Genomic DNA, 27809 nt, shown 5'->3' with positions numbered 1-27809 from the left:
CGGAGCATCTCCACATTAGGCCTGAGCACGGGGCGACTGGTCTCTCCCAGTTTGAGAGCTACGGCTCTGAATTTCTTTTCACTCTTTCCTTTCCCAGAAGACAACAAGCCCACCCTCCTTGTCCTCAGGCGGACAGCCTCTCTCGAGTGCTCCAAAGGGCTCCCTTTTGCCACCAGCTTCACAAAGAGCGGATTCAGAGCCCCGAAGGTAAGCAGACAGGGGAGCCTGTGATCAGGCTGTCTGTCCTCGGGGAGGAGAATGGACCAGTTCACAAGGCAGATGGAACTCAGATCAGAGTGACAGAATCCAGAGGAGTGGAGAGCAGGGAGCGGAATCGTGGGTCCCCAGGCCCTCTGGGACACGGTCTCCCCTGGGAGGACAGAGACCCAGGCCACACCAGGGCTCTCCACAGAGTGGAATAAAAATGAACACAGCTTCAGGACTCACAACTGGGCGTCCCACAGCCAATGGGGAGGTCCAGTAACCCTGCAGTGAGTTCTGAGGGCATCTGCTTCCTCCTTCCCAGGCAGTTAGTGGAGATAATAGGCTTAACCCCTCAATTAATATAGACCCTCTTAGATGATTTGCTTGAAGGATCCAGGCCTCCCTCTTATCATGACTACTATGGACTGAATGTTTGAATCCCCCCAACATTCATAGGCTGGAACCCTAACCCCTAAAACGATGGTGTCAGGAGGTGGGGTCTTTGGGGTGAGGAGCTCAACCTCAAGTTGAGATTGGTGCCCTTAAGAGAAGAGACACAAGACAGCTTGCCTCCTCTCTTTCTCTCTCCACAATGTAAGGATAAAGCAAGAACAGCCATGAGGAGGCTTTTACCCAGACCCAGACTATGCTAGGACTCTGATCTCAGATTTCTGGCTTCCAGAACTGCGAGAAATAAATGTTTGCTGTTTAAGCCACCTAGTCAATGGAATTCTGTTACAGGAGCCGCAACCGAATAAGACAATGACTAGAAAATGAGTGAGCCTGTCCCTCAGTGCAGTCCCAATGTAAGGGGCGCCTGTCTAGGTCCCGAGGTAGATTATAGTAGCAGAGAGGTCTGTACTCTGCAGACACGTGTGAGGGAATCTTGGGAGGAAGTGCCAAGGACAGAGCATGTGTGGGATTACCCCAGGCAGTGTCCTGGGTTGGGGAGCAGAGTGCAGAGGAGCACAGCTCCGGAACCTCCCTGTGAACCCCAGTTCTGCATTTCCTCACTGAATGACCCCAAACACCTTGTGTACTGGTTCCCCCAACTGACCTCATACAGTTTGCTGTGAAGGCTAAACAGAGTAACTTATATCAGGGGCTTAAAATAGTGCCTGGCCCAAGTAAGCACACAAATATTATTATGATATTACAGTCTTCTAAGATCTGAGATGTCAAAATTCTCTGCATGACTTGGCTGGTGGCTCAGTGGTAAAGAATCTGCCTGCCAGTGCAGGAGACACAGGTTTGATCCCTGGGTCAGGAAGATCCCCTGGAGAAGGAAATGGCAACCCACTTCAGTATTCTTGTCTGGGAAATCCCTTGACAGAGGAGTCTGGCTGGTTACAGTCCATGGGGTCACAGAAGAGTCAGACACAACTTAGCGACTAAACAACAACAGCACTTATTTGACTGTAAAGCATCCCAGACGCAGCCCACGGCATCTTTGATCTTCACTGCAGCACATGGGATCTTTTTTAGTTGTGGCATATAAACTCCTAGTTGTAGCGTGTGGGCTCCCAGTTGTGGCATGTGGGATCAAGTTCCCTGACCAGGGATTGAACCCAGGACCCCTGCCCTGGGAGCATGGCGTCTCAGCCACTAGGCCACCAGGGAAGTCCCTGTTTTTCCATCTTGACTTTGAGGCCCCTTGCTCCACCAGCCCTCACTCAGATGAGCAGGCCCTTCTGGGGGAGGGTGACGGGCAGGTACCACACACAGATTGTCAGATGCTCTGTCACCAAACCCTTCTGCCCCAAGGACCCCAGTGGGAAGGAGTCCAGACCTGACCCCCACTGCCCAGAGTGCTGCTCTCTTTACACTGCATAGGCAGATTTAGAGCCCAGTGGGGGACCCTCTTCCAGGTTCATGGATGCCCACCTTCTCACTGTTCTCACTTGGTGGAAGGAGTGTGGGGTCTCTCTGGGGCCTCGTTTATAAAGGCACAATCCATCATCATGACCTACTCACCTCCCAAAGGCTCACCTCCTAATATTAATACTATCACATTGGAGGTTAGGATTGCAAGTATGAATGTTGGGGAAGGGGAAACACACATTCATTCAATGGCAAATAGTTAAGCAAATTACAGTGTATCCACTTAAAAATACTATACAGTAAGGAAAAAGAGCAAGCCACTAATACCTCTGACAACATGGCTGAACCTCAACAATATTGTGCTGAGTGAAAGAAGCCAGACACAGCAGAGCCCATATGATATGATACCATTTACATGTTTTAAAAGTATTTATTTATTTCATTTATTTATTTGGCCGTGCCAGGTCTCAGTTGCGGCATGTGGGATCTTAGTTCCTTGACCATGGATCAAACCTGGGCCCCCTGCATTGGGAGCACCAGGGAAGTTCACCATTTACATTTTACCAAGTTGTTCTATTTCCCTGCCTTGAGGCAAAAAGATGAATCTTAGTTGATCTTTAGGCAAAAGTCATCAGTGATGATCCAAGTCCAGGTGGAGGTTTCTCTGGGGCTGTTGGCTGGGAGGAGTCATGAGGGGGCCCTCTGGGTGATGGACATCTTCTACACCTGGACCTGGGTGTGGTCACATGGTGTCCACATCTATAAAAACGCATGCACAGAGCTGGTTATTTGAGAGGTGTGCTCCCCACACATAAAAACTGTACCCAGTAAAAATGAAGGTGAAGTCGAAGCTCCAATACTTTGGCCACCTGATTCGAAGAAATGACTCATTGGAAAAGACCTTGATGCTGGGAAAGATCGAGGGCAGGAGGAGAAGAAGACAACAGAGGATGAGATGGTTGGATGGCATCACGGACTCAACGGACATGAGTTTGAGCAAGCTCCGGGAGTTGGTGAAGAACAGGGAAGCTTGGTGTGCTGCAGTCCAGGGGTCACAAAGAGTCAGGATACGACTCAGCGACTGAACATCAGCAAAATGAAGAGGGAAAGAATTGATGTATGCCACACCCAGAGCTCACTGAAGGGCACACATGAATAATGCTTTAATGAAGGAAGGAATTGAAGGATGCTTGCTGCTTCCTGGGGTCCCCTGAGGGCTGAGCTCTGGAGCCTCTGAGCCTTTCCAGCTCCCTTGAGCAGCTTGTGTCCCCAGTGTCCTCAGGTTTGTCCCAGGAGGAAAAATACCCTGTGAGTCAGCATTGTCAATTCCCCAAAGGACTCTCCCCACCACCAGTCACCTCGTTTTACCCACCCTCGACCACGAGCAGGCTGGGACCATCGCTCCTCTTATATCTGCGCCCACCAGGGCTGGGGCACAGCCTCCATGGTCTTGGGGCCCCACACCAGCTTCTCCTGCCTGTTTGAGTTCAGAGAATAGGGGGAGTCACCAAGTCAAGCCAGCCTCCTCCTGACCAAGAGAATGTCCAGATGTCCGCCCCCCCCCAACCCCACCCCCGCCATCCCTGGCCTCCCTCAGCATCCTAGAGCATCTGTTGCCCCAACATTCCAGTTAGGACTGCTAAGCTGAGCGATTTCCAGAATGAATGGTGTTGGAGAAGGCTCGCGCCACAGCGGGGCTTTGTAATGCCCCCTCCTAGAGCTCTCATAGCACCTGGGGGACCCACGTGGTCTGCCTGAGTCCACTCTTTGGGGTCACGTGCTCTCCTCCAGGCCAGGTGGGATTGAGAGACCACGGCCATATGGGGATACCCTTCTGCCCTCCACAGCTCCTTCTGAACCTCCCCTTGGCCAGTGCTAGAGATCTCGGGGTTCACCCAAAGGCAGCCTGCAAAAGAACCCTCTGGAAGGCAGCCTCAGCATCCACTCATCACCCAACCTGGAGCCAGGCACAAAGAAATGACAGGAGGTCAGAGTGGCAGCTGCTGTTGAGCTGACTTTGAACTTGAACTAGTTTGAAATCCACCTCGTAAATCTCCAGCTCAGCCTCGGGGCACTCACCTTAAGATCCGGGTGTGGAGTTCACAGGAGAGGCCCGGAGTCCCCAGCACAATGTGACATTGACAGGGCCGCCTGGGGAGTGTGTGTGGACCTGGGGACGTGGTGCTCTGGACGGTGCCAGAGGGAGGGCCGCGTACATCTGGAAAGTGTCAGGTTTAACGCGCGAAGCCACGGGGCCCAGGTCAGCTAAAAGTACATGTTTGCTTCCAGCCGCAGCTGTGCAAACTCCCGCCGCTCGGCCCTGCTGGGCTCACGTCAAGTTCCCTCAAAGACAGTGGTCCCTTTGTCAGATTGCCCTCCAATCCCCCTTTTCAAAGTCACTGGCCTGCCACGGGGCCCCCGCCACAAACAGCTGCGGGGCAGCGTCTGTCTGAGGCTGCATTCATTCAGCCTCAAGAAGGAAAATATCGTAATTTAGGGGTGCGTGTCTGCAGCCCCTCCACCAGACAGCACCCCTCCCCTCCCCTGAAACCTCCACGTCCCAGCTCACCGTGCGCCCACCCTCTCGGCTGCTGTTCAGGCATCACAGACAACTCATAGCATGTCCTCTGGGGAGCTGGTTCCTTTGGTTCTTCGTGGCTGTTAGTGGCTCAGTCGTGTCTGACTCTTGGCTACCCATGGACTGTAGCACCCACCAGGGTCCCCTGTCCATGGCATTCTCCAGGCAAGAACACTGGAGTGGGTTGCTACTCCCTTCTCCAGGGAAGCTTCCCGACCCAGAGATTGAACTCGAGTCTCCTGCGTTGCAGGCAGATTCTTTACCATTTGGGCCACCAGGGGAGCCTGAAGGAAGAGTGGCTATTACTTGGGAAATCCTTTCCCCGTGGGTGGGTTTTGGGAGGGTGACGGGAACACAAGAGTGTGTGTGTGTGTGTGTGTGTGTGTCCATGCATGACAGGTGGGAATAGATTAGGTGTCACCTGCAGGCAGCTGATGTCGTAGCCTGGGTTGAGCCCTAAAGCAGAGCTTCAGACTTGCAACAAGTTAGTTTGTTTGCAGCTGTGGTCCCAGGTATCGGAAGTCAGGGAGCAGGGCAGGAAGGACCTGGCCCTCATCAGTCGGAGCTCCGTCCTGTTGGACCTTCTTCTGAGATGCAGCTTCAGATCTGTCCTCCCGGGGGATGGGAAGGGAGAGCATCCCACCATCAGTAGCTGCCCCTGCTGGTGCCTCCATGGATGTGAATCCCTCCACACTCAGCTGTGCATGCACAAGGGCCAGGAAGGTCCCTGCATGTGGGGAAGCAGCCAAAGAGGTCTGAGGGGTGCCCTGAGGGGGGAGCAGTCCCACTGCGCCTATGTGGAGCTGGATGAAGACTGTGAGGGGATGTGAAGGGTTGATGTGATGGGAGGTTACAGATAGGAGGGGTGCAAAGGGACCAGCTTGGGTCATGGTGCCTGAGCCCACCTGTCCTGCATCCTCCTGGGGTGCTGCTCAGTCCGGTGGGAACATCACTATGAAGTGACCAACCTCTTGGTGCTCTTTAGCCAAAGGGAATGGGGTTGCGGGGCTATCTAACCACAAACCTTCTTCCCAGGAGGACTGTAAAAGCTTGACTCTCTTGGGGAAGAGGGCTTCCCTGGGGGCGCTACTGGTAAAGAATCTGCCTATCAGTGCAAGAGATGCAAGACACATGGGTTCGACCCCTGGGTTGGAAAGTTCCCCTGCAGAAGAAAATGACAATACACCCTAGTATTCTTGCCTGGGAAATTCCATGGACAGAGGAGCATGGAGATCTACAGTCCATAGGGTTGCAAAGAGTAAGACATGACTCAAGCAACTGAGCACATACTCCGTCTCTGCACATAGCCTCCCCTGTTATCAACGTCTTGCATTAGTGGAATACCTTTAGTACAATTGATGACCTCTTATTATTAACTAAAGCCCATAGTCTGCTTTGAGTCACTCTTTTTTTGGCAGAGTTGGGTCTTTGTTGCAGTGCCTGGGCTTCTCTAGTTGTGGTGCACAGGCGCAGTAGTTGTAGCTCTCGGGCCCAACTTACCCTTAAGTTAAGCATAACTTAACCTACACTGACTGATACAGTTACTAATAGGGTTGTTTTGAATTTATAAAAAAAAAGTGATCTCTGGAAGCCAATATGGGTTCACTTAGAACAAGTCGTGCCTGACAGATGCCTTTTACTTATTTGATAGATTATTCTGGTTTGGTAAAGTGATCAATCAGAGGAATTCTGTAGCTATAAGTGTAACTGCCTTTCAGCAAGGCATTGATAAGACTATTTCTCATAAACAATATGGAGAAATGTAAGCTCATTGATAGCATGATTAAATGATTTTATAACCATCACAGTGATGAACCAAGGGGGATGCTAATTAAATGCTGCAGATGCCAACCTACAGAAAGGTCTCCAGTGGTATGACACAGGACTCTGCCCTTGTCTCATTCACATTAACATTTTTATTAATAATTTTTCACAAGGTCTTCAAAGATGTGCTGATCACATTAAAAAATGATATGAAGCTGGGAAGAACAGTTTGCTGAATGATGAAATATTTTTGGCAGAACATAACAAGATGAATTGTGCAGAGATCAAACCACATCTCAAAAAGCCAGAAGGACTGGAAATGGAAGATATAGATTTATAACGGCACGTGTGGAAAAGACAGAACTTGGTGGACCTTGAGCTCAGTATGAGTTATTATTAATTGCCAGTATTCACTTAACACTCACAATGTACCAGACACTCCGTTAAGTACTTTACACAATTACCTCATTGTATTCCTCACAACGACCCTGGTTATTTCATGCCATGCTTTGCACAAGAGTTACATTCATTGAATCTCCTTATGGAAAAAAATATATGCGTATATATTTTTTTTTCCTATAGAGAAACTTCCAAGAAGTAGGGTCCAGTCATTCTGGAATGCAATGTTTTCTATTCTTTCTTCTTCAATGTTTCTAACTTAAGGATTCAATTTAATTCAACAAGTGTTTATTGAGCATCTACTATGTATCCAACATTTTTCCAGGGGCTGGGAATTGATGAGTGAATAAAACAGGTAAGCTTCTTTCCTCCATGGAGTTGCCCACTTGTATGGCAGACACAAAACAGTGAGCCTCATGATTTTAGGTGGCAATACATTCTTCGAAGATTGCAAAGCAGGGTGTTGGAATAGAGTGACTGGGAGAGGTTCATGCATGATCAGTCGCTCAGTTGTGTCCAACTTTTTGCTACCCATGAACTGTAGCCCACCAGACTCCTCTGTCCACGGGATTCTCCAGGCAGGAATACTGGAGTGGATAGTCATTCTCTTTTCCAGGGGATCTTCCCAACCCAGGGATCGAACCCAGGTCTCCTGCATTGCAGGTGGATTCTTTACCGTCTGAGCTGCCAGGAAGGGGCAATCGGGCAGAGTAATCAGGTCAGGCGCCCTGAGAAGGTGAGCAGAGCCCTGAATGATGAGAAGAAGCCAGCTGTTTTTTCTGAGGAAAACATTTCCTCTCCCCCAGGCTTCCTCTTTGTTTAGAAACCAAGGCAGTTGGGGAGAATGGATACATGTATATGTATGGATGAGTCCCTTCCAGTGGTGTTCACCTGAACCGATCGGGACATTGTTAATTGCCTGCACCCCAATACAAAATAAAAAGTTTAAAAAAAGAAGAAACCAAGGTACTTGAGTCTTCCAATGTGAGGGGTGTGGGTTTGATCCCTGATCTGGGAGCTAAGATCCCTCATGCCCCGGGGCAAAAAAAAAAACCCAAACAAACCCAAAACAACAACAACAACAAAAACAACCCTAGAAGCAACACTGTAAGAAATTCAATAAGGCCCTGTAAAAAGTAGGTTAATGATAATTAAAAAAAAAAAGAAACCTAGACACCAAAAGTGACTATAGAAAAGCTACTTTTTGAGTCAGGGCAAGAGGAGAGATTCTAAGAAGCTTCCAGATGTCCAGCTTTTTGTCCAGCTGGCTTCAAAGCAGAGCCTTCCCTGAGCCCTTGAGCCCGGCAGGTGCCAGGGGCCTCGTCCTGGGCCAACTGTAGCAAATGTACGCAAAGGAAACAAACAAACAGACAAAAACGTATAGGAAACAAATCTCAAACGAGGGTAGTTTTCTCCAGTGTGGGTTATTTTTGCAGCTTTTGAGTTTTCCTTGTATGTTCAGGAACCCTGGGAAATGATTTGCTCAACAAGAGCATTTGGAATTTCTCAAAGTCTGTTTTTTTAATAAGCAGCTTTGCCTTTGCCCTTGTTTTTCTCTCTTTGTTTGGCTTTTGAGCAAAAACTTCCTACCCACTGTGATATTTTCCCCATGAATAGCTAAGTAGGCTAGAAAAACAGTAGTCGGAAATAGGGTGGATAGCCAGGAATCAGAGTAAACAGCAGCCTGGGAACCTCCCAGAAGAGCCAGGATCAGCATTCCAACCTCAGTTCATGTCAGCAAGTGGCTCCAAAGCCAAGGCGGCCATTTAAGTTCCATGGAGGGGATCCCCTTGCAAGAGGCCGCTTAGCTCTAAGTCCCTCGGGTGGGACAGTGGCAATGACAGAGGCCTTGCTTAGCACGTCCTGTAGGGAACCAAGAGAGACGCACATTTCGGAACCACCTGCTGTGAAGTTGGCGATAAAGCATCTTGTATCCGCAGTCACTTAAGGGACAGTGGCCTATCCAAATTCACCCAGCAATACCACATCTTGCTTGCATAACAGTGACTTGAATTTGAAAGGATTAAAAGAAGCCCATAGAAATGGATTTTTTTTTCCTTTTTGCTATTTATTTATTTAGTTTTAAATTTTTATTGGAGTATGGTTCGGAGAAGGCACTGGCAACCCACTCCAGTACTCTTGCCTGGAAAATCCCATGGACGGAGGAGCCTGGTAGGCTGCAGTCCATGGGGTGGCCGAGAGTCAGACACAACCGAGCGACTTCACTTTCACTTTTCACTTTCATGCGTTGGAGAAGGAAATGGAAACCCACTCCAGTGTTCTTGCCTAGAGAATCCCAGGGACGGGGGAGCCTGGTGGGCTGGTGTCTCTGGGGTCACACAGAGTCGGACACGACTGAAGCGACTTAGCAGCAGCAGCAGCAGGAGCATGGTTGATATACAATGTTGTGTTAATTTCAGGTGTACCACAAAGTACATCAATTGTACATATACAGAGAGCCACTCTTTTTAAGATTCTTTTCCCATATTGGCCATTAAAGAGGACTGAATGGAGTTCCCTGTGCTATAAAGTAGGTTTCTATTAATTATCTGTTTTATACATACTTGTGTGTATAGGTCATTCCCAATCACCCACTTTCCACCCTGGCAACCATGAGCTTGTTTTCTGCATCTGTGACTCTATATCTCTCTTGTAAATAAGTCCCATTGTACAGTTTTAAGAGTCTACATAAGTGTGATTTGTCTTTGCCTGTCTGACTATCACTCAGTATAGCAGTCTCTAGCTTTATCCATGTTGCTGCGAAATGGTATTATTTCATTCTTTTTTATGGCTGAATAGTATTTCATTATATATATGGATCACATCTTCTTTACCCATTAACCCAGTGATGAACATTTCCGTTGCTTCCATGTCCTGACTATTGTAAATAGTGCTGCAGTGAACCGAAAAGAAAAAAAACATCTCTGAACCACAAGGGCTGTGAAAGGTCAAATGTGAAGGGAAGCATGTCAATCATGCTTTTAGAGAATTTGGGGGGGAAAAAACATGGAACGTTAAAGAAAAAAATTACTATTGGTTATTTGTCTGTTCTAAGCATTAGCACAGTTACCACGCTTTGGTAAATGAAAATGAACTTACCTTAATTTTAGTTTTATCATTTTAGATTTATGTTTCAAGGTGGAGTTCCAATCAAACCTCTTTTTGTTCCCAACTATTAATCTATCATCCTTTTTTCCCTCTTGTTTTTAAAATATGGAATTTGCAGCCCCCTGGTCAAGTGGCTTGACTTTAGATGCCCCTGTTTGGGTACCTGATGCCCTGGGATATGAAGCCCTTCTGTCCTTCCTTCCCTGGGCTTGTGGACCACCCTGGTGTCACAGAGAGAAGAGTTTCACCCCCCTGGGCTGTGTTCCCCTAGTTGACATCTAGACACCACTGAGTGGAGATCTCTGTCTTCTGGATTCTTCTGTGCAGAGGAAAAGCCCTACTACTCGTCTTCTCCATCTCTTCTGTATGGGTCAGGTTAGGCAGCGTTAGCTGCTGTAACAAACACCCCCCACTGCTCAGCAGCTGCAGAGCTATCAGCAAGCAGGCTCTTCTCTCCAGTCACTCAGGACCCCAGGCTCCCTCCATCCTGTGGCTCCTCCCTCCTTTAGGCCCTTCCAATCCCCTCCCTTCAGCCATTTGTGGGAGAAGGAATGCAGAAGTTCTATGGCTTGGTCCTAGATGTAGTGCACATGGATCCCATCCACAGTCCAGCGGCCACACCTAACTGCCCAGAAGCCTGGGGGATACAGTGAAGCCTCATCCCCTGGAGGGCATCCCATGTGGCACTCGTGGTAAAGAACTCACCTTCCAATGCAGGAGACATAACAGATGTGGGTTCCATTCCTGGGTAGGGAAGATCCCCTGGAGGAGGGCATGGCACCCACTCCAGTATTCTTGCCTGGAGAATCCCATGGACAGAGGAGCCTGGCAGGCTATAGTCCCTGGCATTGCAAAGAGTCGGACATGACTGAAATGACTTAGCACACACAACTCCTGGAAGGAGAGCAGAACTTCAACACCAGTGAACCTTAGCAATTTGGCTGCACTTACCTATATTTCCATCTTCCTTTTGATATCTCCTTCCTGTTCTTGTTTGTCTCAGCTAAACACTGATGTGTCTGGCTCAGGCATCCATGTTCACTCAGATGAAGCAGGTAATCCTTGCCTCATCCTAAACCTCTGTTTAGTTTGCCAACTTGCTGAAGGTCAGAGACAATTTTAAAGCTAGGTGAGCTTGTGTTTCACATGGGCATATCTATGTGCACAATATATACACAACCTGAGCAAAATGTAAACAACATGGTTAATGGCAGAGAGACACGGTCTAGCTTCCCTTGTGGTTCAGCTGGTAAAAGAATCCACCTGCAAAGCGGAAGACCTGGGTTCAAACCCTGGGTTGGGAAGATCCCCTGGAGAAGGAAATGGAAACCCACTCTCGTACTCTTGCCTGGAAAATCCCATGGACGGAGGAGCCTGGTAGGCTACAGTCCATGGGGTCGCAAAGAGTCGGACACGACTGAGCGACTACACTTAATTTGGTCTAGTTTGAAGTCTAGTGACTTCACTTTCTTTCAGCTATCCATCCATCCATCCATTTGTTCAAACAATAATTAATGAGCCCACCGTATATAGAGCCTTGTGATAAGTGCTATGCAGAAAGGGGGGAAACGGTATAAGTCATACACTCTGCTTTTGCAAAGTTTGTAATCCAATTGGGGTAATAAGAACTAAACACATGGGAAGCCAGCAAAAATCCCAAGTCCATGCATGTAGAGACAAGAAGGGAGCATTTAGGAGTGAAGGCAGTGTGGGCCTGCTTTGCACATACCTTGTCTCCCTCTCCCCACAAGCACACAATTTGTTTTTATAGGCAGTGGCTTTCTTCCCCATCCCCTCCATGAATTCTCCTGTCCTTCACCCTCAGTCTCCCACAACTGGTCTCTTTCGCTTTTTGTCTATCAGTTCCTTTTCTTTCTTTTTGTAAATTATTTTTTGACCTTTCTGCATGGCATGTGGGGTTTTAATTCCCTAACCAGGGACTAAACCTGTTCCCACTGCATTGGAAGCATGGGGTCTTAACCACTAGACCTCCAGGGAAGTTCCCCTATCTCTTTTTTTCTTGTCTCCCTTTCTCTGTTTATTTCCACCACCACCCCACTCCTCTCTGTCTCTCTCTCTTCATTCTTCCCTATATAAAGAGCACTTCAACATTTGGTTCAGCTATTTCCAACAAAATCTACATTTCACTTAGTCTAAAACTTACTAAAGGCATGGATAAGAACAGGACACTCAGAATAGACACAAGGTTTTGCTTGTTGGTTCTGCTACTACCCAGCTGAAGGGATATTACATTGTAATTTTTTATAGAAAATGTCTTCTATTTTGAATTGAATATGACCCTTACTGCTAATAAATCCTGTGTTACATTATTAAAAAATAAAGAGCACCTCGAGTTTGTGGTGGCCCCAGGGCCATTGCACCTTCAGTGTCCTCTTCAAGGAATGCCCTTTCTCAGTCTGTACTCAAGGCCAGCTCCTTTTCACCATTCAAACCCACCTCAAAAGGAGCTTACTTGGCTCTTCTCACCAACCCATCAACAGCAGACCCATCCTGGTTATTCTCTTCCTGTCATCCCATTATATTTGTATAATATTCATAAGTCTCTGAAATTATCTTAATCAGCTATTTTCTCTCCCATCCATCTGCAGCCCCGACTGGAAATTCCATAACAATTGAGACCAAGCTTGACTTGTCCATGACTGTATCCCTCGTGCCATGCATACAGATGGTGCTCAGTTAATAACTGCTGATTGAAGGGATGGGCTTCCCAAGTGGCCCTAGTGGTAAAAAACTCACCAGCCAATGCAGGAGAGGAGGCGTAAGAGACAGGAGTTCGATCCCTGGGTCAGGAAGATCCCCTGGAGGAAAGTATGGCAACACACACAGTATTCTTGTCTGGAGAATCCCATGGACAGCTAAGCCTGGCAGGCTACAGTCCATAGGGTAGCAAAGAGTCGGACACGACTGAAGTGACTTAGCACGCACTGTAGCATGATTGAAGTCACGGAGGATAAGAGTTCCTCCCCCTTTCCCTCGGTGTCTTGAGACGACATGGAGAGCATTGCTGAGCCTCTGCCCACAGCCACACCCTCTCTAGAGTCTGGTACCCAGACTCTGCCTCTCTGGAGTTCCGGGGCATCATGCCAGAAGCCCAGTCTTTCTTTGGCTTCCTACTCAATGCCCCTGGTTTCCACTGTCAGCTGCAAACCACACAACCGGAAAATCTGCCCAGACTTGTGTCTTCCTTGAGAAATGAATGCAAACAGTATTTGTTTGCCCTACGCTGCAGTGTGTTCACCCCAGGGCCCTCTCAGAGGGGAATACAGGGCCCCCGGCAGCTTCGCCTCCACCCTTAGTCCCTCTGAGGCACAGAGAAATCGCTTGGAGTTTGGCAGGAGCTAGGAAAAAGTTTGTTCTCTCATCTGCACGCCTCTCGGCTACTCTCGCCTCCTTTGGGCTCCACCCAGGCTAGACTTACTCTTATGTATGTTGTGTTTTTTTAAAAAAGGAAACTTGCATTTTTATTTTTTAAATTAAAAAAAACATTTTTAATTTTAGGTTTTTGGCCCCACTGTGCAGCATAAGGGATCTTAGTTCCCTGACCAGGGATCAAAACTGTGCTCCCTTGCATAGGAAGACAGAGTCTTAACCACTGGACCACTGGAGAAGTCCACTTATGTATATTTAATACACATAGGTGTCCTTTCTGCTTCTTTATTCAGATGTAGAGAACGACTGTCCGGTTAATGAGCATTTGTCATACTGGCAAAGTGAAAAGCCATTATGATTTTTGGAGGAATTTTCTCAGTATAACAACTTTTTCATTCCCACTCCCCCCAACTGTGTGTATGAGTGGATGCGTGCTAAGTCACTTCAGTCGTGTCCAACTCTTTGCGAGCCCATGGACTGTAGACCGCCAGTCTCCTCTGTTCATGAGATTCTCCAGGCAAGAAAAATCGAGAAATAATGTTTAGGCATCATGGATCTGGGCAGACATATCCTCCAATTCACGTAACATCGTGCTTTCTACTCAGAGAAAATCATTTGAAACCGATTTAGATGGTGTGCCACGTTTGGGAACATTTTGCCTCTCGCAGATTCGCCAAGCAAGAGGCATGAAGAAGGGGCGGCTTCCACAGCTTTTAGTCCGCTGTGCGTGCACCCCAGGTCCACATGCGTCAAACCCTGAAGATGTTTGTGTTTAATTTTAAGCGCAGCTTGAGAGCAGGAAAACCATGAAACCCTAAAAAAAAAAAAAAAAAACTGGAAAAAAATGGTAACAAAACTGGTACAGAAAGATGAATATATTGGGGGAATTCTCTGGAGGTCCAGTGGTTAGGACTCCAAGCTTCCAATGAAGGGGGCATAGGTTTGATCCCTCAAGCCATGCAACTCGGCCAAAGAGAAAGAGAAGGATGAACGTGTTAGAGGAGATTTACTGATGGTAAGTCCTTGACTAACAACTCTGCTTCCATCCACCACCTTGCAGGGTCGGCAGACTTTCCCTACAAGGGGCAAGGTGGGAAACACTTTAGGCTCTGCAGGTCGGGTGATCTCGGTTGCTGAAGACAAGCATAATTGCCGTGGTATCCATGGAGATGTCACCGAGCACACTGCCTCTCGCAGATGAATCGACTGGAATTTGTGGAAGTTAAGGCTTGTCAGGGACAGGATATCCCCATGGGTCAAAGCATCTTTCCACGGATTCCAGATGAATTACAAAGAGAAAGATAACTTTTGGTCGTACACCACCTCGGCCAAGTGACAAGATATTTGCCTGATCGACAAAGGGACCCGACGTCCCTTCTGCTGTTAGTGCCCACAACAACCCTGTGAATTTCCTGCAGGAGTGTTTATGTGGAGTCTAATCGTCAGGGAGCAATCAAACTAATGCCGACTGTGGGACTTCCTACAAAACGACTGGCCTGTATGCTTTGGAACCAGCAAAGTCTAGACAGACATAGAAAGGCACGGCATTATTCTAGAATAAAGGATGCAAGAGAAATGACTTTTGAAGGTGTGAAGTGACTCATACTCTTGTCTGAAAATGATGATCAAAGGCTAGAAAGGTCTGAGATCTCATCCTCCCAGCCAGCGAAGAAGTTAGCCTGCCCCGGTTGCCTGGGTCCTAGAAAAACACAGAAGACCCTGGGACGAGGGACAGGGGGTGTTATTACTCACAGCCCTTGCAATAGCCAGAGTGCCAGCATTTTCTTCTCCCAAGCCCTGGGTCCCACAGGGCCACTCAAAGAAGGCCGAGTGTCACCTGTACACATACTGCCTTGCTTGCCTTATAGTAGAGGAACCCTGAGTGGGAGAAGCCCAAATATTTCATAATGGACAATAAGCCTGCCTGATCCCCCTGCCCTCCAAGAGAGGTATTACCTTTCTTTCTTTCTTTTTTTTTTTCTGCTCCGTATGGTATATGGGATCTTAGTTCCCTGACCAGGGATCGAAACTTCGCCCTCTGCATCGGAAACTTGGAGTCCTAACCACTGGACCACCAGCGAAATCTTGGTATTATCTTTCCTACACTGGATGGTAAACGCGCCCACACTTTGCTTTGGCAGGAGACACTGTCTCTACCTTTTGGAGCTGTACTCCTCACAAACATCCTGGAAATGACAGTCTAGGCAAAGGGCAGCCAGAGCGTCTGCTCCCAAGATGTGCAGAAATACAAGAGACCCATGGAAATGGGCCCCCAGCAGTGACAGCTAGGAACACCAAATGCTTGTGCCCCAGACTGAAAAAGAAAGCAGTTCTCCAGCATTGTTGGGACCATTGGGGGAAATTTTTTTGACATATACACACTGCTATATTCATTTATTTATTTTAAAATTTTATTTAATTTATTTTTGGCAGTATTGGGTCTTTGTTGCTGCATGCAGGCTTTCTCTAGTTGCAGCGAGCAGGGGCTGCTCTCTAATTGTGGTGCGCAGGCTTCTCACTGTAGCGGCGTCTCTCGTTGGGGAGCAGAGACTCTCAGTGCTCCGGCTCAGGAGTTGTGACGCATGGGCTGAGTTGCCCTGCAGCATGTGGATCGAAGGACCAGGGATTGAACCTGGGTCCCCTGAATTGGCAGGGGCATTCCTATCCGCTGCACCACCAGGGAAGTCCAGTGGCGGGAATTTTGAGATGAAATCGAGATTCTGTAATATCATTGCATTAATGGTTGAGGTGTGGTGGAGAAGGATGTTTGGGCTTTCATGATACTATTCTTGCAGCTTTACAAAACAAAAATTGGTCGAGGACCTGGCTTCTCCAAGAACGCACAGCTGGCCTGGGGCCGCCCGCCTTCTCCTGACTTAAAAGGCTGCGTTTTTACTACACCCTGTCACTGATCTTATCCTCGCCCTGCCTTAATGAAGTGCTCTGAAGACATAAATAGTTTTTTGTTTACTCAAGCTTGGGAGAAGCTGGCAGAAAAGGCCTTTTCAGCTAGAAAGCTCCTTAAAGCCCGAAGGTGTGAACCAGTAAGTTAACAGCCGTGAAAACCCTTTCAGCTGTGGGCGCCTCTGCACGCAAGTGCGCAGTGATGCAGTCAGTGAGGAGAGAGGCGAGAGCTTCTAGAAGAAGAGAAGCGAAGAGCAGCAGGAATTGCAAGGCAGAAAGGCAGCCCACAGACTCTTAGAGCAGTTTTAATCATCTTGCTTGAGGCATTGAGCATCCTGAGGCTAGACCAGATTCATCTGTTGAGAGGTCAGCAGAAGGATGCAATCCCAGGTCCAGATACGCTCTGGCTGTATTTTGTCCTCACGTCCCTCGCAGAGCCGGTTGTCAAGAGCTGGGCCTGGCATGGACGCTGGTCCCTGCCCTCTTGCACGGACCTAAGGGCAGTGAGGCCGGCACAGTCCCTGACCCCCAGACAGACAGCTGCCGGGCCGACACAGCCCCAGGCTCACAGGATGCGCTAAAAATGAAGAAGTGAGTCACTGGTGAAGCTATGTCCTGGCAGGGACACCTGTGGCCCGAGCTGGGCACTGAGCAAGGGTGCTATGGAAAAGTCTCTCAGGCCAGATGGCCAACAGGGGCGGACAAGGCTCCACTGGCCGGGATGGGCTGGGCTGTGGCCCAGATGTCATTGTCATTGCACATTCAGCCCGGGGCCTCTCACTGAAAGCCAGTTCCATTGGATCCCATGCCCTTGGGAGCAAATCGAATGGGAGAAACAGACTCATAGACAGACAATAGACTTGCAGTTGCCAAAGTGGACAGGGGTGGGACAGATGGACTGGGAGTTTGTGCTTAGCAGATGTTAACTAGTATATAGAGGATGGATAAACAACAAGGTCCTACTGTAGATCTCAGGGGTCTCTAGTCAATATGCTGTGATAGGCCAGAATGGAAAAGACTATGAAAAAAAGTGTGTGTGTCTCACACACACACACACACACACACACACACACACACATATGTATCACTGAATCAGCAAAAATTAACACAACATTGTAAATCAACTATACTTCAAAAAAAAAAATCTGTTGGGAGTTGTCTAGAGCTTATGATATAAAGCAACAGTTTCTCAACCTCTCTGCCCTCTGCCTCTATGCTTTTTTTGTTTGTTTTTAATTTTTTGTTTGTTTATCTTTTGGCTGCCTGGCATATGGAATCTTAGTTCCCCAACCAGGGATTGAACCTGAGTCCCTTGCATTGGAAACTTGGAGTCTTAACAACTGGACCGCCAGGGAAGTCCCCCTCTGCCTCTTCAAACTCCACTTAGAGTCCTGGTGGCTACCTCTAACACTAAATAATGTCTGATTACTATCGTTTCCTGGATTCCCTAAAGATAGACAACATCTGTGCACTATGCATGTAAAAGATAAGGATTTAGCTCACATTTCACCTCCTTCTCTTACATATAAATACAAATAAATAAATATATATATATATATTCTTTTTTGGTAAAGAATCTGCCTGCCAGTATAGGAGATGCCAGAGATGTGTGTTCGATCACTGGATTGAAGGTGCCCTGGAGGAGGAAATGGCAACCCACTCCAGTATTCTTGCCTGGAAAGTTCCACAGACAGAGGATCCTGGCGGGTTACAGTCCATGGGGTTGCAAAGAGTCAGACAGACTTAGTGACTGAGTTTGCATATATTAATATATATGTGTGCATGTGTACGTGTGCTTATATACATATACACAGGTATTCAATATTGATTGTATGTTGATATACATATACATATTTAATATGTTAATTACTTTGCTCACTTTAACTAGAGAGGAAATGAGGTACTGTGATTAAGAGCAGGGGAGGGCCAAGCCTGGAGAATTTTCGCTGGCATTGCGCCGAGGGCTCAGCCTGGCACTGGCAGACCTGGAAGCTGACTCTAGTTAAGCTTACACTTAATCCCAGTGGATTTAATCCTCATTTAATTCCTGTATTAACGTCCCCACTTTATGGGTGGGGACACTTAAGCACAGAGAGAACATGAAAATTACCCAAATCACACAGGACTGAGATTCCAACCCGGGCAGCCAAGCATGCGGACAGCAAGAAGACCCCTTTCCTTCCAGTGGGAGCTCTCCTGGAAGTGGGGGGGGGGGGTTGTAATTACATTTGTGACCACAGTCACCGGTGCACCCCATTCCTGCCAGCAAGAGCCCCTCATCTAGACTCTGATGGAAGCTCCTGAACTAAGAGCAGACAAGCTCCGATCTGCCTGTGGGAACCAAATCCTCGTGGAGGAAGAAGGGCACTTCTGGGTGGGTTTTGACTTCGACCCCTGCAGAGGGGCAGCTCCTTGTTGCAGACAGACCCCTGAGTAATCACCAAGATGGATCCCAGATGAGGATCTGAAGAATGGTCTCTGTTGTGTGACTTTAGGCAAAACAATTACTCTCTCTGTTTTCTCATCTCTAAAGGTGATATAATTCTCCATATTCTGCCAGTCTTTCCAGAACATGATGTCAACCATTGAGGAACTATGGGGAACTATAAGTGTGTGTGCGCGCGCACGCTTAGTCACTCAGTCGTGTCCGACTCTTTGTGACCCCACTGACTGTAGCCCACTAGGCTCCACTGTCCATGGACTCTCCAGGCAAGAATACCGGAGTGCGTTGCCATTCTCTTCTCCAGGGGATCTGACCAACCCAGGGACCGAACCCAGGTCTCCTGCATTGCAGGCATATTCTTTACTATTTGAGCCAAGCAGGAAACCTGGGGAACTATACAGATCTGATTAAATGAACTGGCCACCGCCTCCCCGGGGACAGCTATGTGAGTGACTAGGGCCCTTCTGATGCAGAACAATTACTCAGACTTGCTGTGTATGTTGCGCACAGCCCATCAGGAAACAGGAGTGCCAAGCCCTGTCCCCAAGGAACTTCCAGGGCAGTTGGCAAGCTGGGAGGTGATCTGTGAACAATCACTATGTCACATAAGCCAAATCTTTGCTTTCCACTCACTGGGCCTTTGGGGTCTTCAGCTTGCTCCCCAGATGGGCTGTTTGCTTTGGGGTTCTCTGTGCAGGTCAGGGGAATGCCTCGTCAGGCACTGGGACCTTAGTCTTGCCTCGCCCATTTCACAATACATTGGGACCCACTGACAACTTTCCCCCATATCCATCCTCAAGGCCTCTACTCTGCTTTCATCTTCACAGCTGTGTGACCACAGGCAAATCATTTACCCTCTCTGAGCCTCCATGGATTGAGCTGCTCTATTTTAAATTGGAAGGAATGCACGCGAATCTGGAGCGTCAGGGTAGTTTGCGTGGTTCCAGGGTGAAACAGTGCGTGTGCAGGGGCCTTTGTCAACTATCCCAGAAGGCACAGCCCCACCTCATGAATGTTGCTCACTGCTGCTTGGAACAAGTGGCTAATGGCTCTCCATGAAAAAGCCTTTTCTCCTCTGTGCCCTTCCCCTTCATCCGCTGGCCTTTCCTTCTCCCAGCATTGAGCTTCTCTTCCTTACAAAGCAGCTCCGAGCAAGTCCCCCTGAGGCTGGAGTGCTGGGTGAGCCCCATGGAACTTGGGACTACCCTAGGTCACCTTTCTTAAAAGTAGGTGACTGCCTGAGCTGCTGAACGAACCTCTTCCTTCCCGGAAGTGTGTGGTACCTGAATCTCTGTCTCTCCAATATTGGATACCCACTTCTGGACCCCTTGTCGGGGTATCCTTATATTGCTTTTCTGTTAAATATTGACTTTACCCAATTTTTCTCTGTCTCCACTCTCCCCTCTTTACTCCAACTTCAGAAGCAATTTGCATCAGCTCATTCTTTTTTTTTTTTTTTTTTAGTATTTCTTTATTTTTTTGGCTGCGCCGGGTCACAGTTGTGGTGCGCAGGATCATTGATCTTCATTGTGACATGCAGGGTCTTTGTGGTGGTGTATGGGATCTAGTTCCCTGACCAGGGACCAAACGCAGGCCCCCTGCATTGGGAGCTCAGAGTCACAGCTCCTGGACCACCAGGGACATCCCATATCATCTTAAAATCTACTTGTTCCGCATCCTCAGGCAGATAAAGTCCAAATCCCTTAGCCCCACAAAGGCATCCCTGCAAACTCGATCTCGGCTTCCACCCACAGCACCTGGCCCAGAGCCTTTACTCCAATCTGGAACGATCCCTCTTCTTGCTCTTCTGGCCTCCTATGACCGAGATTCCAGCCCCTCTTCCTCCAGAGACCAGCCAAGACAGCCAGCCAGCCAGCCACCCACTTCTAGCCCCTGGCTCAAGCTAACTTATGGAAATTTCGGCCTTTTCTCCTCTCTTTGACATTTGCAGACCATCTGGCACAGTGAGAGACAGAAGCTTTTTACAGTACCGGCTTTCAGTGGATGGACAGCCCCCGGCCTGTAGCAGTGGACTTGAATAGGTCAGAGGTCATGGTCACTGGGGTCATTTGTGCGGGCTGCTCATTGGGTGTTTGACATTTGTAGTGCAGTCATGTTTTTCCTGCTGCTGGGTGTATACACATCCCCAGTGTTACTCCAGTTCAGGGGAAGTTGTGTGTGGGTGCAAGGAAACTTCCAGAACTCAAGTGGGCACAGTCGTGAAGGCACATCTAATAAGCCTGAATGGCACAAGAGAGCCAGGATTGGGGGAGGAGAGTGGGGCACTCGCCTAGAGAACAAAATTTAAGGAAATGTCCCAGGAACTTCCCTGGTGGCCCAATGGTTAAGATTCTGAGCTTCCGATGCAGGGGGTATGTGTTCGATCCCTGGTCGGGGAACTAACATCCTGAATAGTACATGGCCAAAAAAAAAGGGAAATGTCCCATACTCAGAAATCATGACAAATACTATTTTATTGCAATGTTTTACAGGTCTAACTTGATACAAAAAATTCCAGGTGAGCAACAGAGCAACACGTTAAATAAAGTCAAGATAACTGTTCAAGGATGCAAGTCTGCCCTGCACACCGCCCCCAGCCCCCCACCTGCCCTCTGTGGATGCTGCTGCCTGGTATAAGAAGCAATCAGTTCTTGTCAAAGATTTTTTTCCAGGGCAGCCCAGCAGTGGATGCAAGCTCTCTTCTGTGGACTCGAATGGGTGAGCATCTGGGGAAAGTGCATCTTGGAACTTCCCTGGCAGTCCAGTGTTAAGATTATGAGTGTCCTCTGTAAGGGATGTGGGTTTGATCTCTGGTTGGGGAACTGAGATCCCACATGCCTTGTGGCCAAAAAAAAAAAAAAAAAAAATGAAGAAAAAGAAAGTGCATCTTAATGTGTTCATGTTCTGGAAGGCACAGTCCCCCACTTCTGTCCTGTGAATGATAAGTCACCCATGTGTTTCTGGTCAAGGAGCCCAAGGCTGAGGAATTCCTGTCTTGTCCAAGAATTGAAGCAGTCAGTTCTATGGTTTTTCTCCAGAATGCTCCAGATATTCAAAGTTCTGTTTGGGCAGCAGGCGGCCCATGATCTTCCTGGTTGATATGGAAATGGGCTGTAAATTCTTGATAACATGTCCCTCTATGCCCCGCACCCCACCACACACACACTTGAAGGAAGGTACCCCACCCTTCCGTGCCTTCCTGGAATGAACCTCATTCTCACTTCTGAGAGCACCTTTGTCCTTGGTGTCCCCCACCTGGAAGGCTAATTTTCTTCCTCCAGCTCACATGTAGTTATTTAGGACTCATCTGAAAATGTCACCTTCTCAGAGTCAACTTCCATCAGCACCCCAGCAAGAAAGTGTCCTGCTGATGGTTCTTGCTGGCAGTTCCTTGTTAATTTCCTCCCTGAAACTCACAGTGTTGCTTCCCCCATTCATCAGACTGGGCACCCCAGAGCTGGACTATCTTGCTTTTGGGTAGTTCTGAGGTTGAGCCAGGGCTGGGGGCACATTGGGGGCTTGATCAATCCTGATGGGATGAACATGCTTGAAGGTGGTGCCTTCAGTTTGGGGCTGTCTGAAGAGCAGACACCAAAGAGAAACTAGTGTATCTGTCCACACTCTCACACCTTCCCTGCGACCTCTGTTCCCTTAGCTAGAATATGAGCCTCTCCCACATTTCTCTGGTCCTTTCAAAGCAACCTGCAGATATCCCTGGGTTCCCTGCTTTCAGAATGGAACGCTGGATCACATGGAGGTGTTGCGGAGTGGCTGAGTGGGTGGGAGCTGAAAAGGTAAGGGTCCCCTTTATCAGTCATCTGAAGTCCCCACTTTCAGAATGGAAGGCTGGCTCACCTGGGGATGATGTAGGAATGTGTGTGTGGGTAGATGGGTGGGTGGGACCTGGAAATGTAAGGACCCCCTTATCAGTCACCTGAAGAAAGGGAAGCAAGTGCCTTCTCCCTTCCAAGGAAGGAAAACCAGGGAAAAGATGAGTGAGACCTTTCTCAGCGAGCAAGAACCTGCTTGGAAGAAACTAGGCACACAGCAAAATGCTGGAGGATTCAGGACATATTTCTAATCTCCAGGTCACCTCCCCCAGCCCCATTTTCACTCAGTGCTTTCCACCCGCAAAGGCCCAGTGTGTTGGCCTCGGATGATCGATGACGGAGACACAAGTACCCCTGGCCACTGGTTCCTATCTTAGAAGGTAAACAGAGGGGTGGACAGTCGCGTTGGAAAGAGAGGAGCCAAGGAACGGGTCTTGAAGCCTGGTGAGCGTTTAAGCATCTTGTTTTCGCCCCTTCCATTGTAAGTTGACATTGACATTGAAATCGCTCAGTCGTGTCCGATTCTTTGCGACCCCATGGACTGTAGCCTACAAGGCTCCTCCGTCCATGGAATTTTCCAAGCAAGAGTACTGGAGTGGGTTGCCATTTCCACTTTAAGTTAGAGACTTTCTAAAACAGATCTCTGAAGATTCTTTTACTGGGACTTTAGTGAGCGGAAGGAAACCGCGAAAGGTTACATCAGACACGACTACTACTACTGCTGTTACGATGGCTTGAGGACCCCATGAATCACCCCCCAGTGCCGCCACTGGGGGTGTTTATTCGGGCGGCTTGTAGGGCTTCTCAGGTAGCTCAGATGGTAAAGAATCTACCTGCAATGCAGGAGACCCGGGTTCGATCCCTGGGTTGGGAAGATTCGCCGGAGCCGGGATGGCAACCCACTCCAGTGCCTGGAGAATCCCCATGGACAGAGGTGCCTGGCTGGCTACAGCCCATGGGTTCGCAAAAAGTCAGACACGACTGAGCGACTAAAACACACAGAACGTCGAGCTGTGCAGTCCCCGCGGGCGCGGGCTGGCGGAGGCGCCGGCCGGGGCGGTTGCCCACCGCGGAGGAGGCCGGGGGCGGGGTGGGCCGGGAGGAGGAGAGAGGAGGGAGGAGGAGGCGCCTAGAAAAGGAGGCGCGGCCGAGAAGGTGCAGAGAGGGCCCGGCGGCGGCGTGCGCCTCGGGCTGGGCCGGGCCGCGGGCGGTGGAGCGCAGAGACGAGGCCGGGCCGGCGTGGCTGGAGCGCGGCCAGCAGCAGCGGCGGGCGGGCGGCAGGCCCGGCGTGGCAGCGCGGCGCGGCGGCTGCCCCGAGCGCGCAGAGCCGGGCGCCCGATCGCTGGCCCCTCCTGGACGCGGCGCGCACGGCCCGGCCGGTCGGGGAACCCGGGGGCTCGGGGAGCCCCGGGGCCTGACGCGCCACCTCTCGGCTCTGCCTGCAGGTCCCCGGCGCGCGCAGCCCTCGCCCCACCGCCGCCGCCCGCCCGCCCGCCCCGGGCCCCGGAGCGCGGTGGAGGAGCCCCCCGAGAAGCCGGGGGCCTGCGCCCCGCGCCCCCCAGACATGGTGGGCCACCTGCATCTGCAGGGCATGGAGGAGAGCCTCAAGGAGAAGAGCAGGGAGGGCGTGCTGGACAGCCCCGACTCCGGGCTACCCCCCAGCCCCAGCCCCAGCCCGCCCTTCTACTCGTTGGCGCCTGGCATCCTCGACGCCCGCGCTGGGGGCGCCGGCGCCTCCTCCGAGGCCCCCGGACCCGGCGAGGCCAGAGCGGTAAGCACGCACCTTCGGGCAAAAAGGGGGGCAGTGCCCGCCCCCTCACCCCCCAAGGAGACGGGGTACTTCAGGAGCCTGGCCTGGGTCCCTCCCGGCATCCCCCCAGCCAAGAAGGTGTCTCAAGAGACAGCCATGCTCCCCAGGTGGGGATCGGAGCGCCTCGGTGGGGGTGGGCCAGCCTGGTCCCTGCAGACCTCTCCCTGGCTGCCGGCCTCTTTAAGGAGTCTTACTATCAGCAGTAAAAGAACAGGGGGTGAGGACCGTCTGAAATTCTGAGGTTGGCTTCCCAGAGGTGAGCTGGAGCCCCAGGCCCCAGCAATGGACCCAGGTTCCCTGTTTACTGCTCCCCTTGGGCTGCCAACGTGAAAGCCTTTTTTTAAACCAAACCCAGACAGGAACCCTTCCTCCTCGGGATTTTGAGGGATGTTGACGTGGAGTTGAGGCGGTGCCTGGGGAAGGCTGGAACCCCAGGTCTGGAGACGCAAGAGTTTTACCCCTTGCCAGAGGCGCTGGGACCTTCAGGTGGACTGCGGGGGTCTTCCCGCCTGGTGGCTGGGCTGAGACTGGGTTCCTCCCACCCCACCCCTTCCGCGGCAGGCGGGAGCCAAGCCGGCGGGATTGGGCGCCTTCTGCTTTGAGGAAGGACAGACAGATTCGGAGGCCTCTCACAGCCCCAGTGGCATCTCCCCGCTCTCGCAGTTCTCTGCATGCTTTAGTGGGTGTACCAGCACGACTGCAGCCTGGCACCACTTTCCTGGGGCCCCCGGCCCTCAGAGGTCCCTCACAAGGCAGTAAATGCATCCCGCTCGTTGGAAAATCTCCCCAGAACCGAAAGGAATGGTTATCTCACCTCCCGCCTACAGACAGGAATGTCACTGGTGTCTCCCTTGCTCTTTGCTCCGGTGCATCCCAGCCTTGAGAGGGCAAGGGAATCTCTGGGAGATTAAAAAAAAAAAAAAATTCCCATACCCACCTCGTACTTCCAGACATTCTCATTTGATTTATTAGAGGCTGCGAGCTGGACATCATGATTTTTAAAAAGGCGATCCTAGTGCAGCAAAGTTTGGAAAACACTTGTCTTAGACCAAAATCATGTGTTGAATTTGAACTTTGGTCTCTCTTTGTGGGTGAGGGGGTGGGAGAGGCATTCGGACTTCCAGGGATCGATAGGTGTGACCCCGGCTGTTGGCAGTGAAACTGATCCTGTTGTCCGAACGCGCCAGCTTTCCTGCACGAGTGTCTCAGACTTGGCACGGTTGAATGGGGGTTATTTGGGCTGCTCGCGTTGAGACTCAGTTCCTCTGGTGTCCTACACAATGGGGCTTGGAGGATGGGGCAGAGAAGCAGGCTTCCCCTTTACTCTTTGGGTCGCCCAGAATTTGCTTTATAGAAGGTTTTCTGGATGCTTTTCCTGCCAGCCAGGAGCCGCCACAGGAACAGCGCTCCTGCCTTACTTGTCTTGGCTGTCCTGCTTGATTTTATTTTTCCCTCTCCTTGCTAACTAGATGCCAGGTATGGAACTGAGCTGTGTCTCTAATCTTTTTAATTTGGCTTGAGGGCAAGACTTAGGGCTTTATCTACACAGGTAATGACATCTGCGTTTAGACAGCCTTCCCAGGTGCTAAGAACTGTCCTAAAGCTCTTTACTTCTGCCAACTTATTTCATCTTCTTGATATCCCTATGAAGTATGTAGGTGCTCTTGTTAGATCCATTTTCCAGAGGGGGAGACTGAGGCACAGAGAGGTTAGTGACTTTGCTGGATTAGAACCCAGGGAACTGGACTCCTGGGTCGCTACCCTTAAACCTTGCATTATCCTACTTTTCATTGTGTGGCTAATTAACTATCTTTGTGGGTTTTAAAATTTTATTTAAAAATTTTTTTTAAACATACTTTATTTTTGGGTTTAATATATGTATTTTTTTATTTTTAAATTTTTTATTGGAGTATAGTTGATTGGGGGCTTCCCAGGTGGCTCAAGTGGTAAAGAACCCACCTGCCAATACAGGAGACATAAGAGATGTGGGTTTGATCCCTGGGTCGGGAAGATCCCTTGGAGGGGGATATGGCAACCCGCTCCAGTATTCTTGCCTGGAGAATCCGAGGGAAAGAGGAGCCTGGTGGGCTACAGTCCATAGGGTCACAAAGAGTCAGACACAACTGAAGTGACTTAGCATACACACACACACACACTGAGAATGCTTCCTAGGAGCAGATGTAGGCAAAAATACCAGCTGCCAATCTTGCACAAAAGGACAGAAAGCTCTCCTGTGTTTTGGAGCCAATGGTTTCAAATGCCCAGGAAGATGCTGGCTGCACGCAGGGCCGGGTTTGCTTTGGCACCCCTTGTGGGCCTGGGGTTCAGCCTGGGGTAGACATCTCTGTTCTGACACCCCGTTCCCGGCACTGCCTTCCCGGTCAACATTGGAACCACACGCCCCAGAGGGTGGAGGGGGGCAGGGTGAGCTGCAGTTCTGTCCCCACCCCCAGGTCACTGAGGTCCTCACAGGCTTGTCACCGTATTTATTATGCTGGACGTGCATGTTAAATTTGCTTACCCTCTACAAAGAGGTCCACTCTCCCCCTACTTTTTTGTGAATAAATTAAACTTACCTTCTGGACAGTACCGCATGGATATAGGGTAACTGGCTGGCTGCAACATTGCCCCCCAAGACCTAAAAGGCACTGGAGACCAGGCTGGGTGTGAGTCAACCCCTGACCACCACCCCCCATCTTGACCATAGGTTTTTTCTTTTTTCTTGCCCACTCTGTGAAGCAAAGATGGTAATGTTCCTAGTAATTCCCAAGCCAAAGGAAGATCTGGGAATCATCCCACCAATACTTACTGAGCACCTACTGTATGTCATGCAGTTTTGGGGCTCGTGGGTGACACAGTGGTGAACATGATGTCAAAGGTGGTCCCTGCCCCCATAGAACTGGCATTCTAGTGGGAGAGACAGTCACCAACTTAAATACGTGATATAACGCTAGACAGATTGTTAAGTGCCCTTAAAACAGAGATGGGTGCGAGTGGACAGGGTGGTCAGGGAAGTGACAGTTAATGGAAACCAGAAAAAATGAAAGAGTGGCCCTCACGGTCATAGGCCTGAAATGAGTGTCAGTCCAAGGGAATGGCCAGTGCAAAGGCCCTGAGGCAGGAGCAAGCCGGCATGGTTGAGTTGCCTCAGTGAGGCCGGCCAGGGCCAATACAGGGACTTGTAGACCCAGCTGAGGCCAGAAAGTAAAATTCCATTTGGTCTTTTGAAAATGGACTTGTGACTGGTTTTTTTTTTCTTTTCATTTTTTGAGAGCCTCATGAGTTCCCAGATTCCCCCAAATTTAGAAACCCAAATCATAGGCTTGACTGAGAGGGACCCGTGTGGAACAGGCTCTATGGAGGGTGGAGGGAGGTCTTATCTCCATGTGGTAGGGCCCTGCTCGCCTGCAGGACACCGGGACAGCCAAGGCTGCCTGCCCGGCCAGCCAGGCTCTGCCTGTCAGCTGCATTCATCCTTCAAATATTTAAGCCAGGCTGGGTGAGGGATACAGCCAGGAACAGGACAGAAGCCGTCTGTACCACCTTCAAGCTCCCAGG

At 49.7% G+C, this 27809-nt stretch overlaps 1 protein-coding gene across 7 annotated transcripts in view; it reads left to right on the top strand.

The window, feature by feature from the left end:
- Positions 1-27809, top strand: part of RFLNA (refilin A) — a 270973-nt gene that overhangs the window by 232117 nt on the left and 11047 nt on the right. For 2 of the 7 annotated variants that reach the window (XM_070475130.1, XM_070475125.1), the window contains exons 3-8: positions 98-207; positions 20563-20653; positions 21104-21329; positions 22345-22405; positions 22700-22885; positions 23887-24212. In XM_070475130.1, coding sequence (XP_070331231.1) covers positions 24006-24212 — 207 coding nt within the window. In that variant the 5' untranslated portion in view covers positions 98-207; positions 20563-20653; positions 21104-21329; ... (1 more) ...; positions 22700-22885; positions 23887-24005. Of the gene's footprint in view, positions 1-97; positions 208-20562; positions 20654-21103; positions 21330-22344; positions 22406-22699; positions 22886-23584; positions 24213-27809 lie in introns of those variants that run through there. The other 5 variants (XM_070475126.1, XM_070475128.1, XM_070475127.1 and 2 more) reach the window with 5 other exon arrangements.

Source organism: Odocoileus virginianus, chromosome 12 (assembly GCF_023699985.2).
Source record: "Odocoileus virginianus isolate 20LAN1187 ecotype Illinois chromosome 12, Ovbor_1.2, whole genome shotgun sequence".
NCBI lineage: Eukaryota > Metazoa > Chordata > Mammalia > Artiodactyla > Cervidae > Odocoileus > Odocoileus virginianus.
Note: the sequence above shows the minus strand (reverse complement) of the source record. Positions and strands in the feature narration are given on the sequence as shown.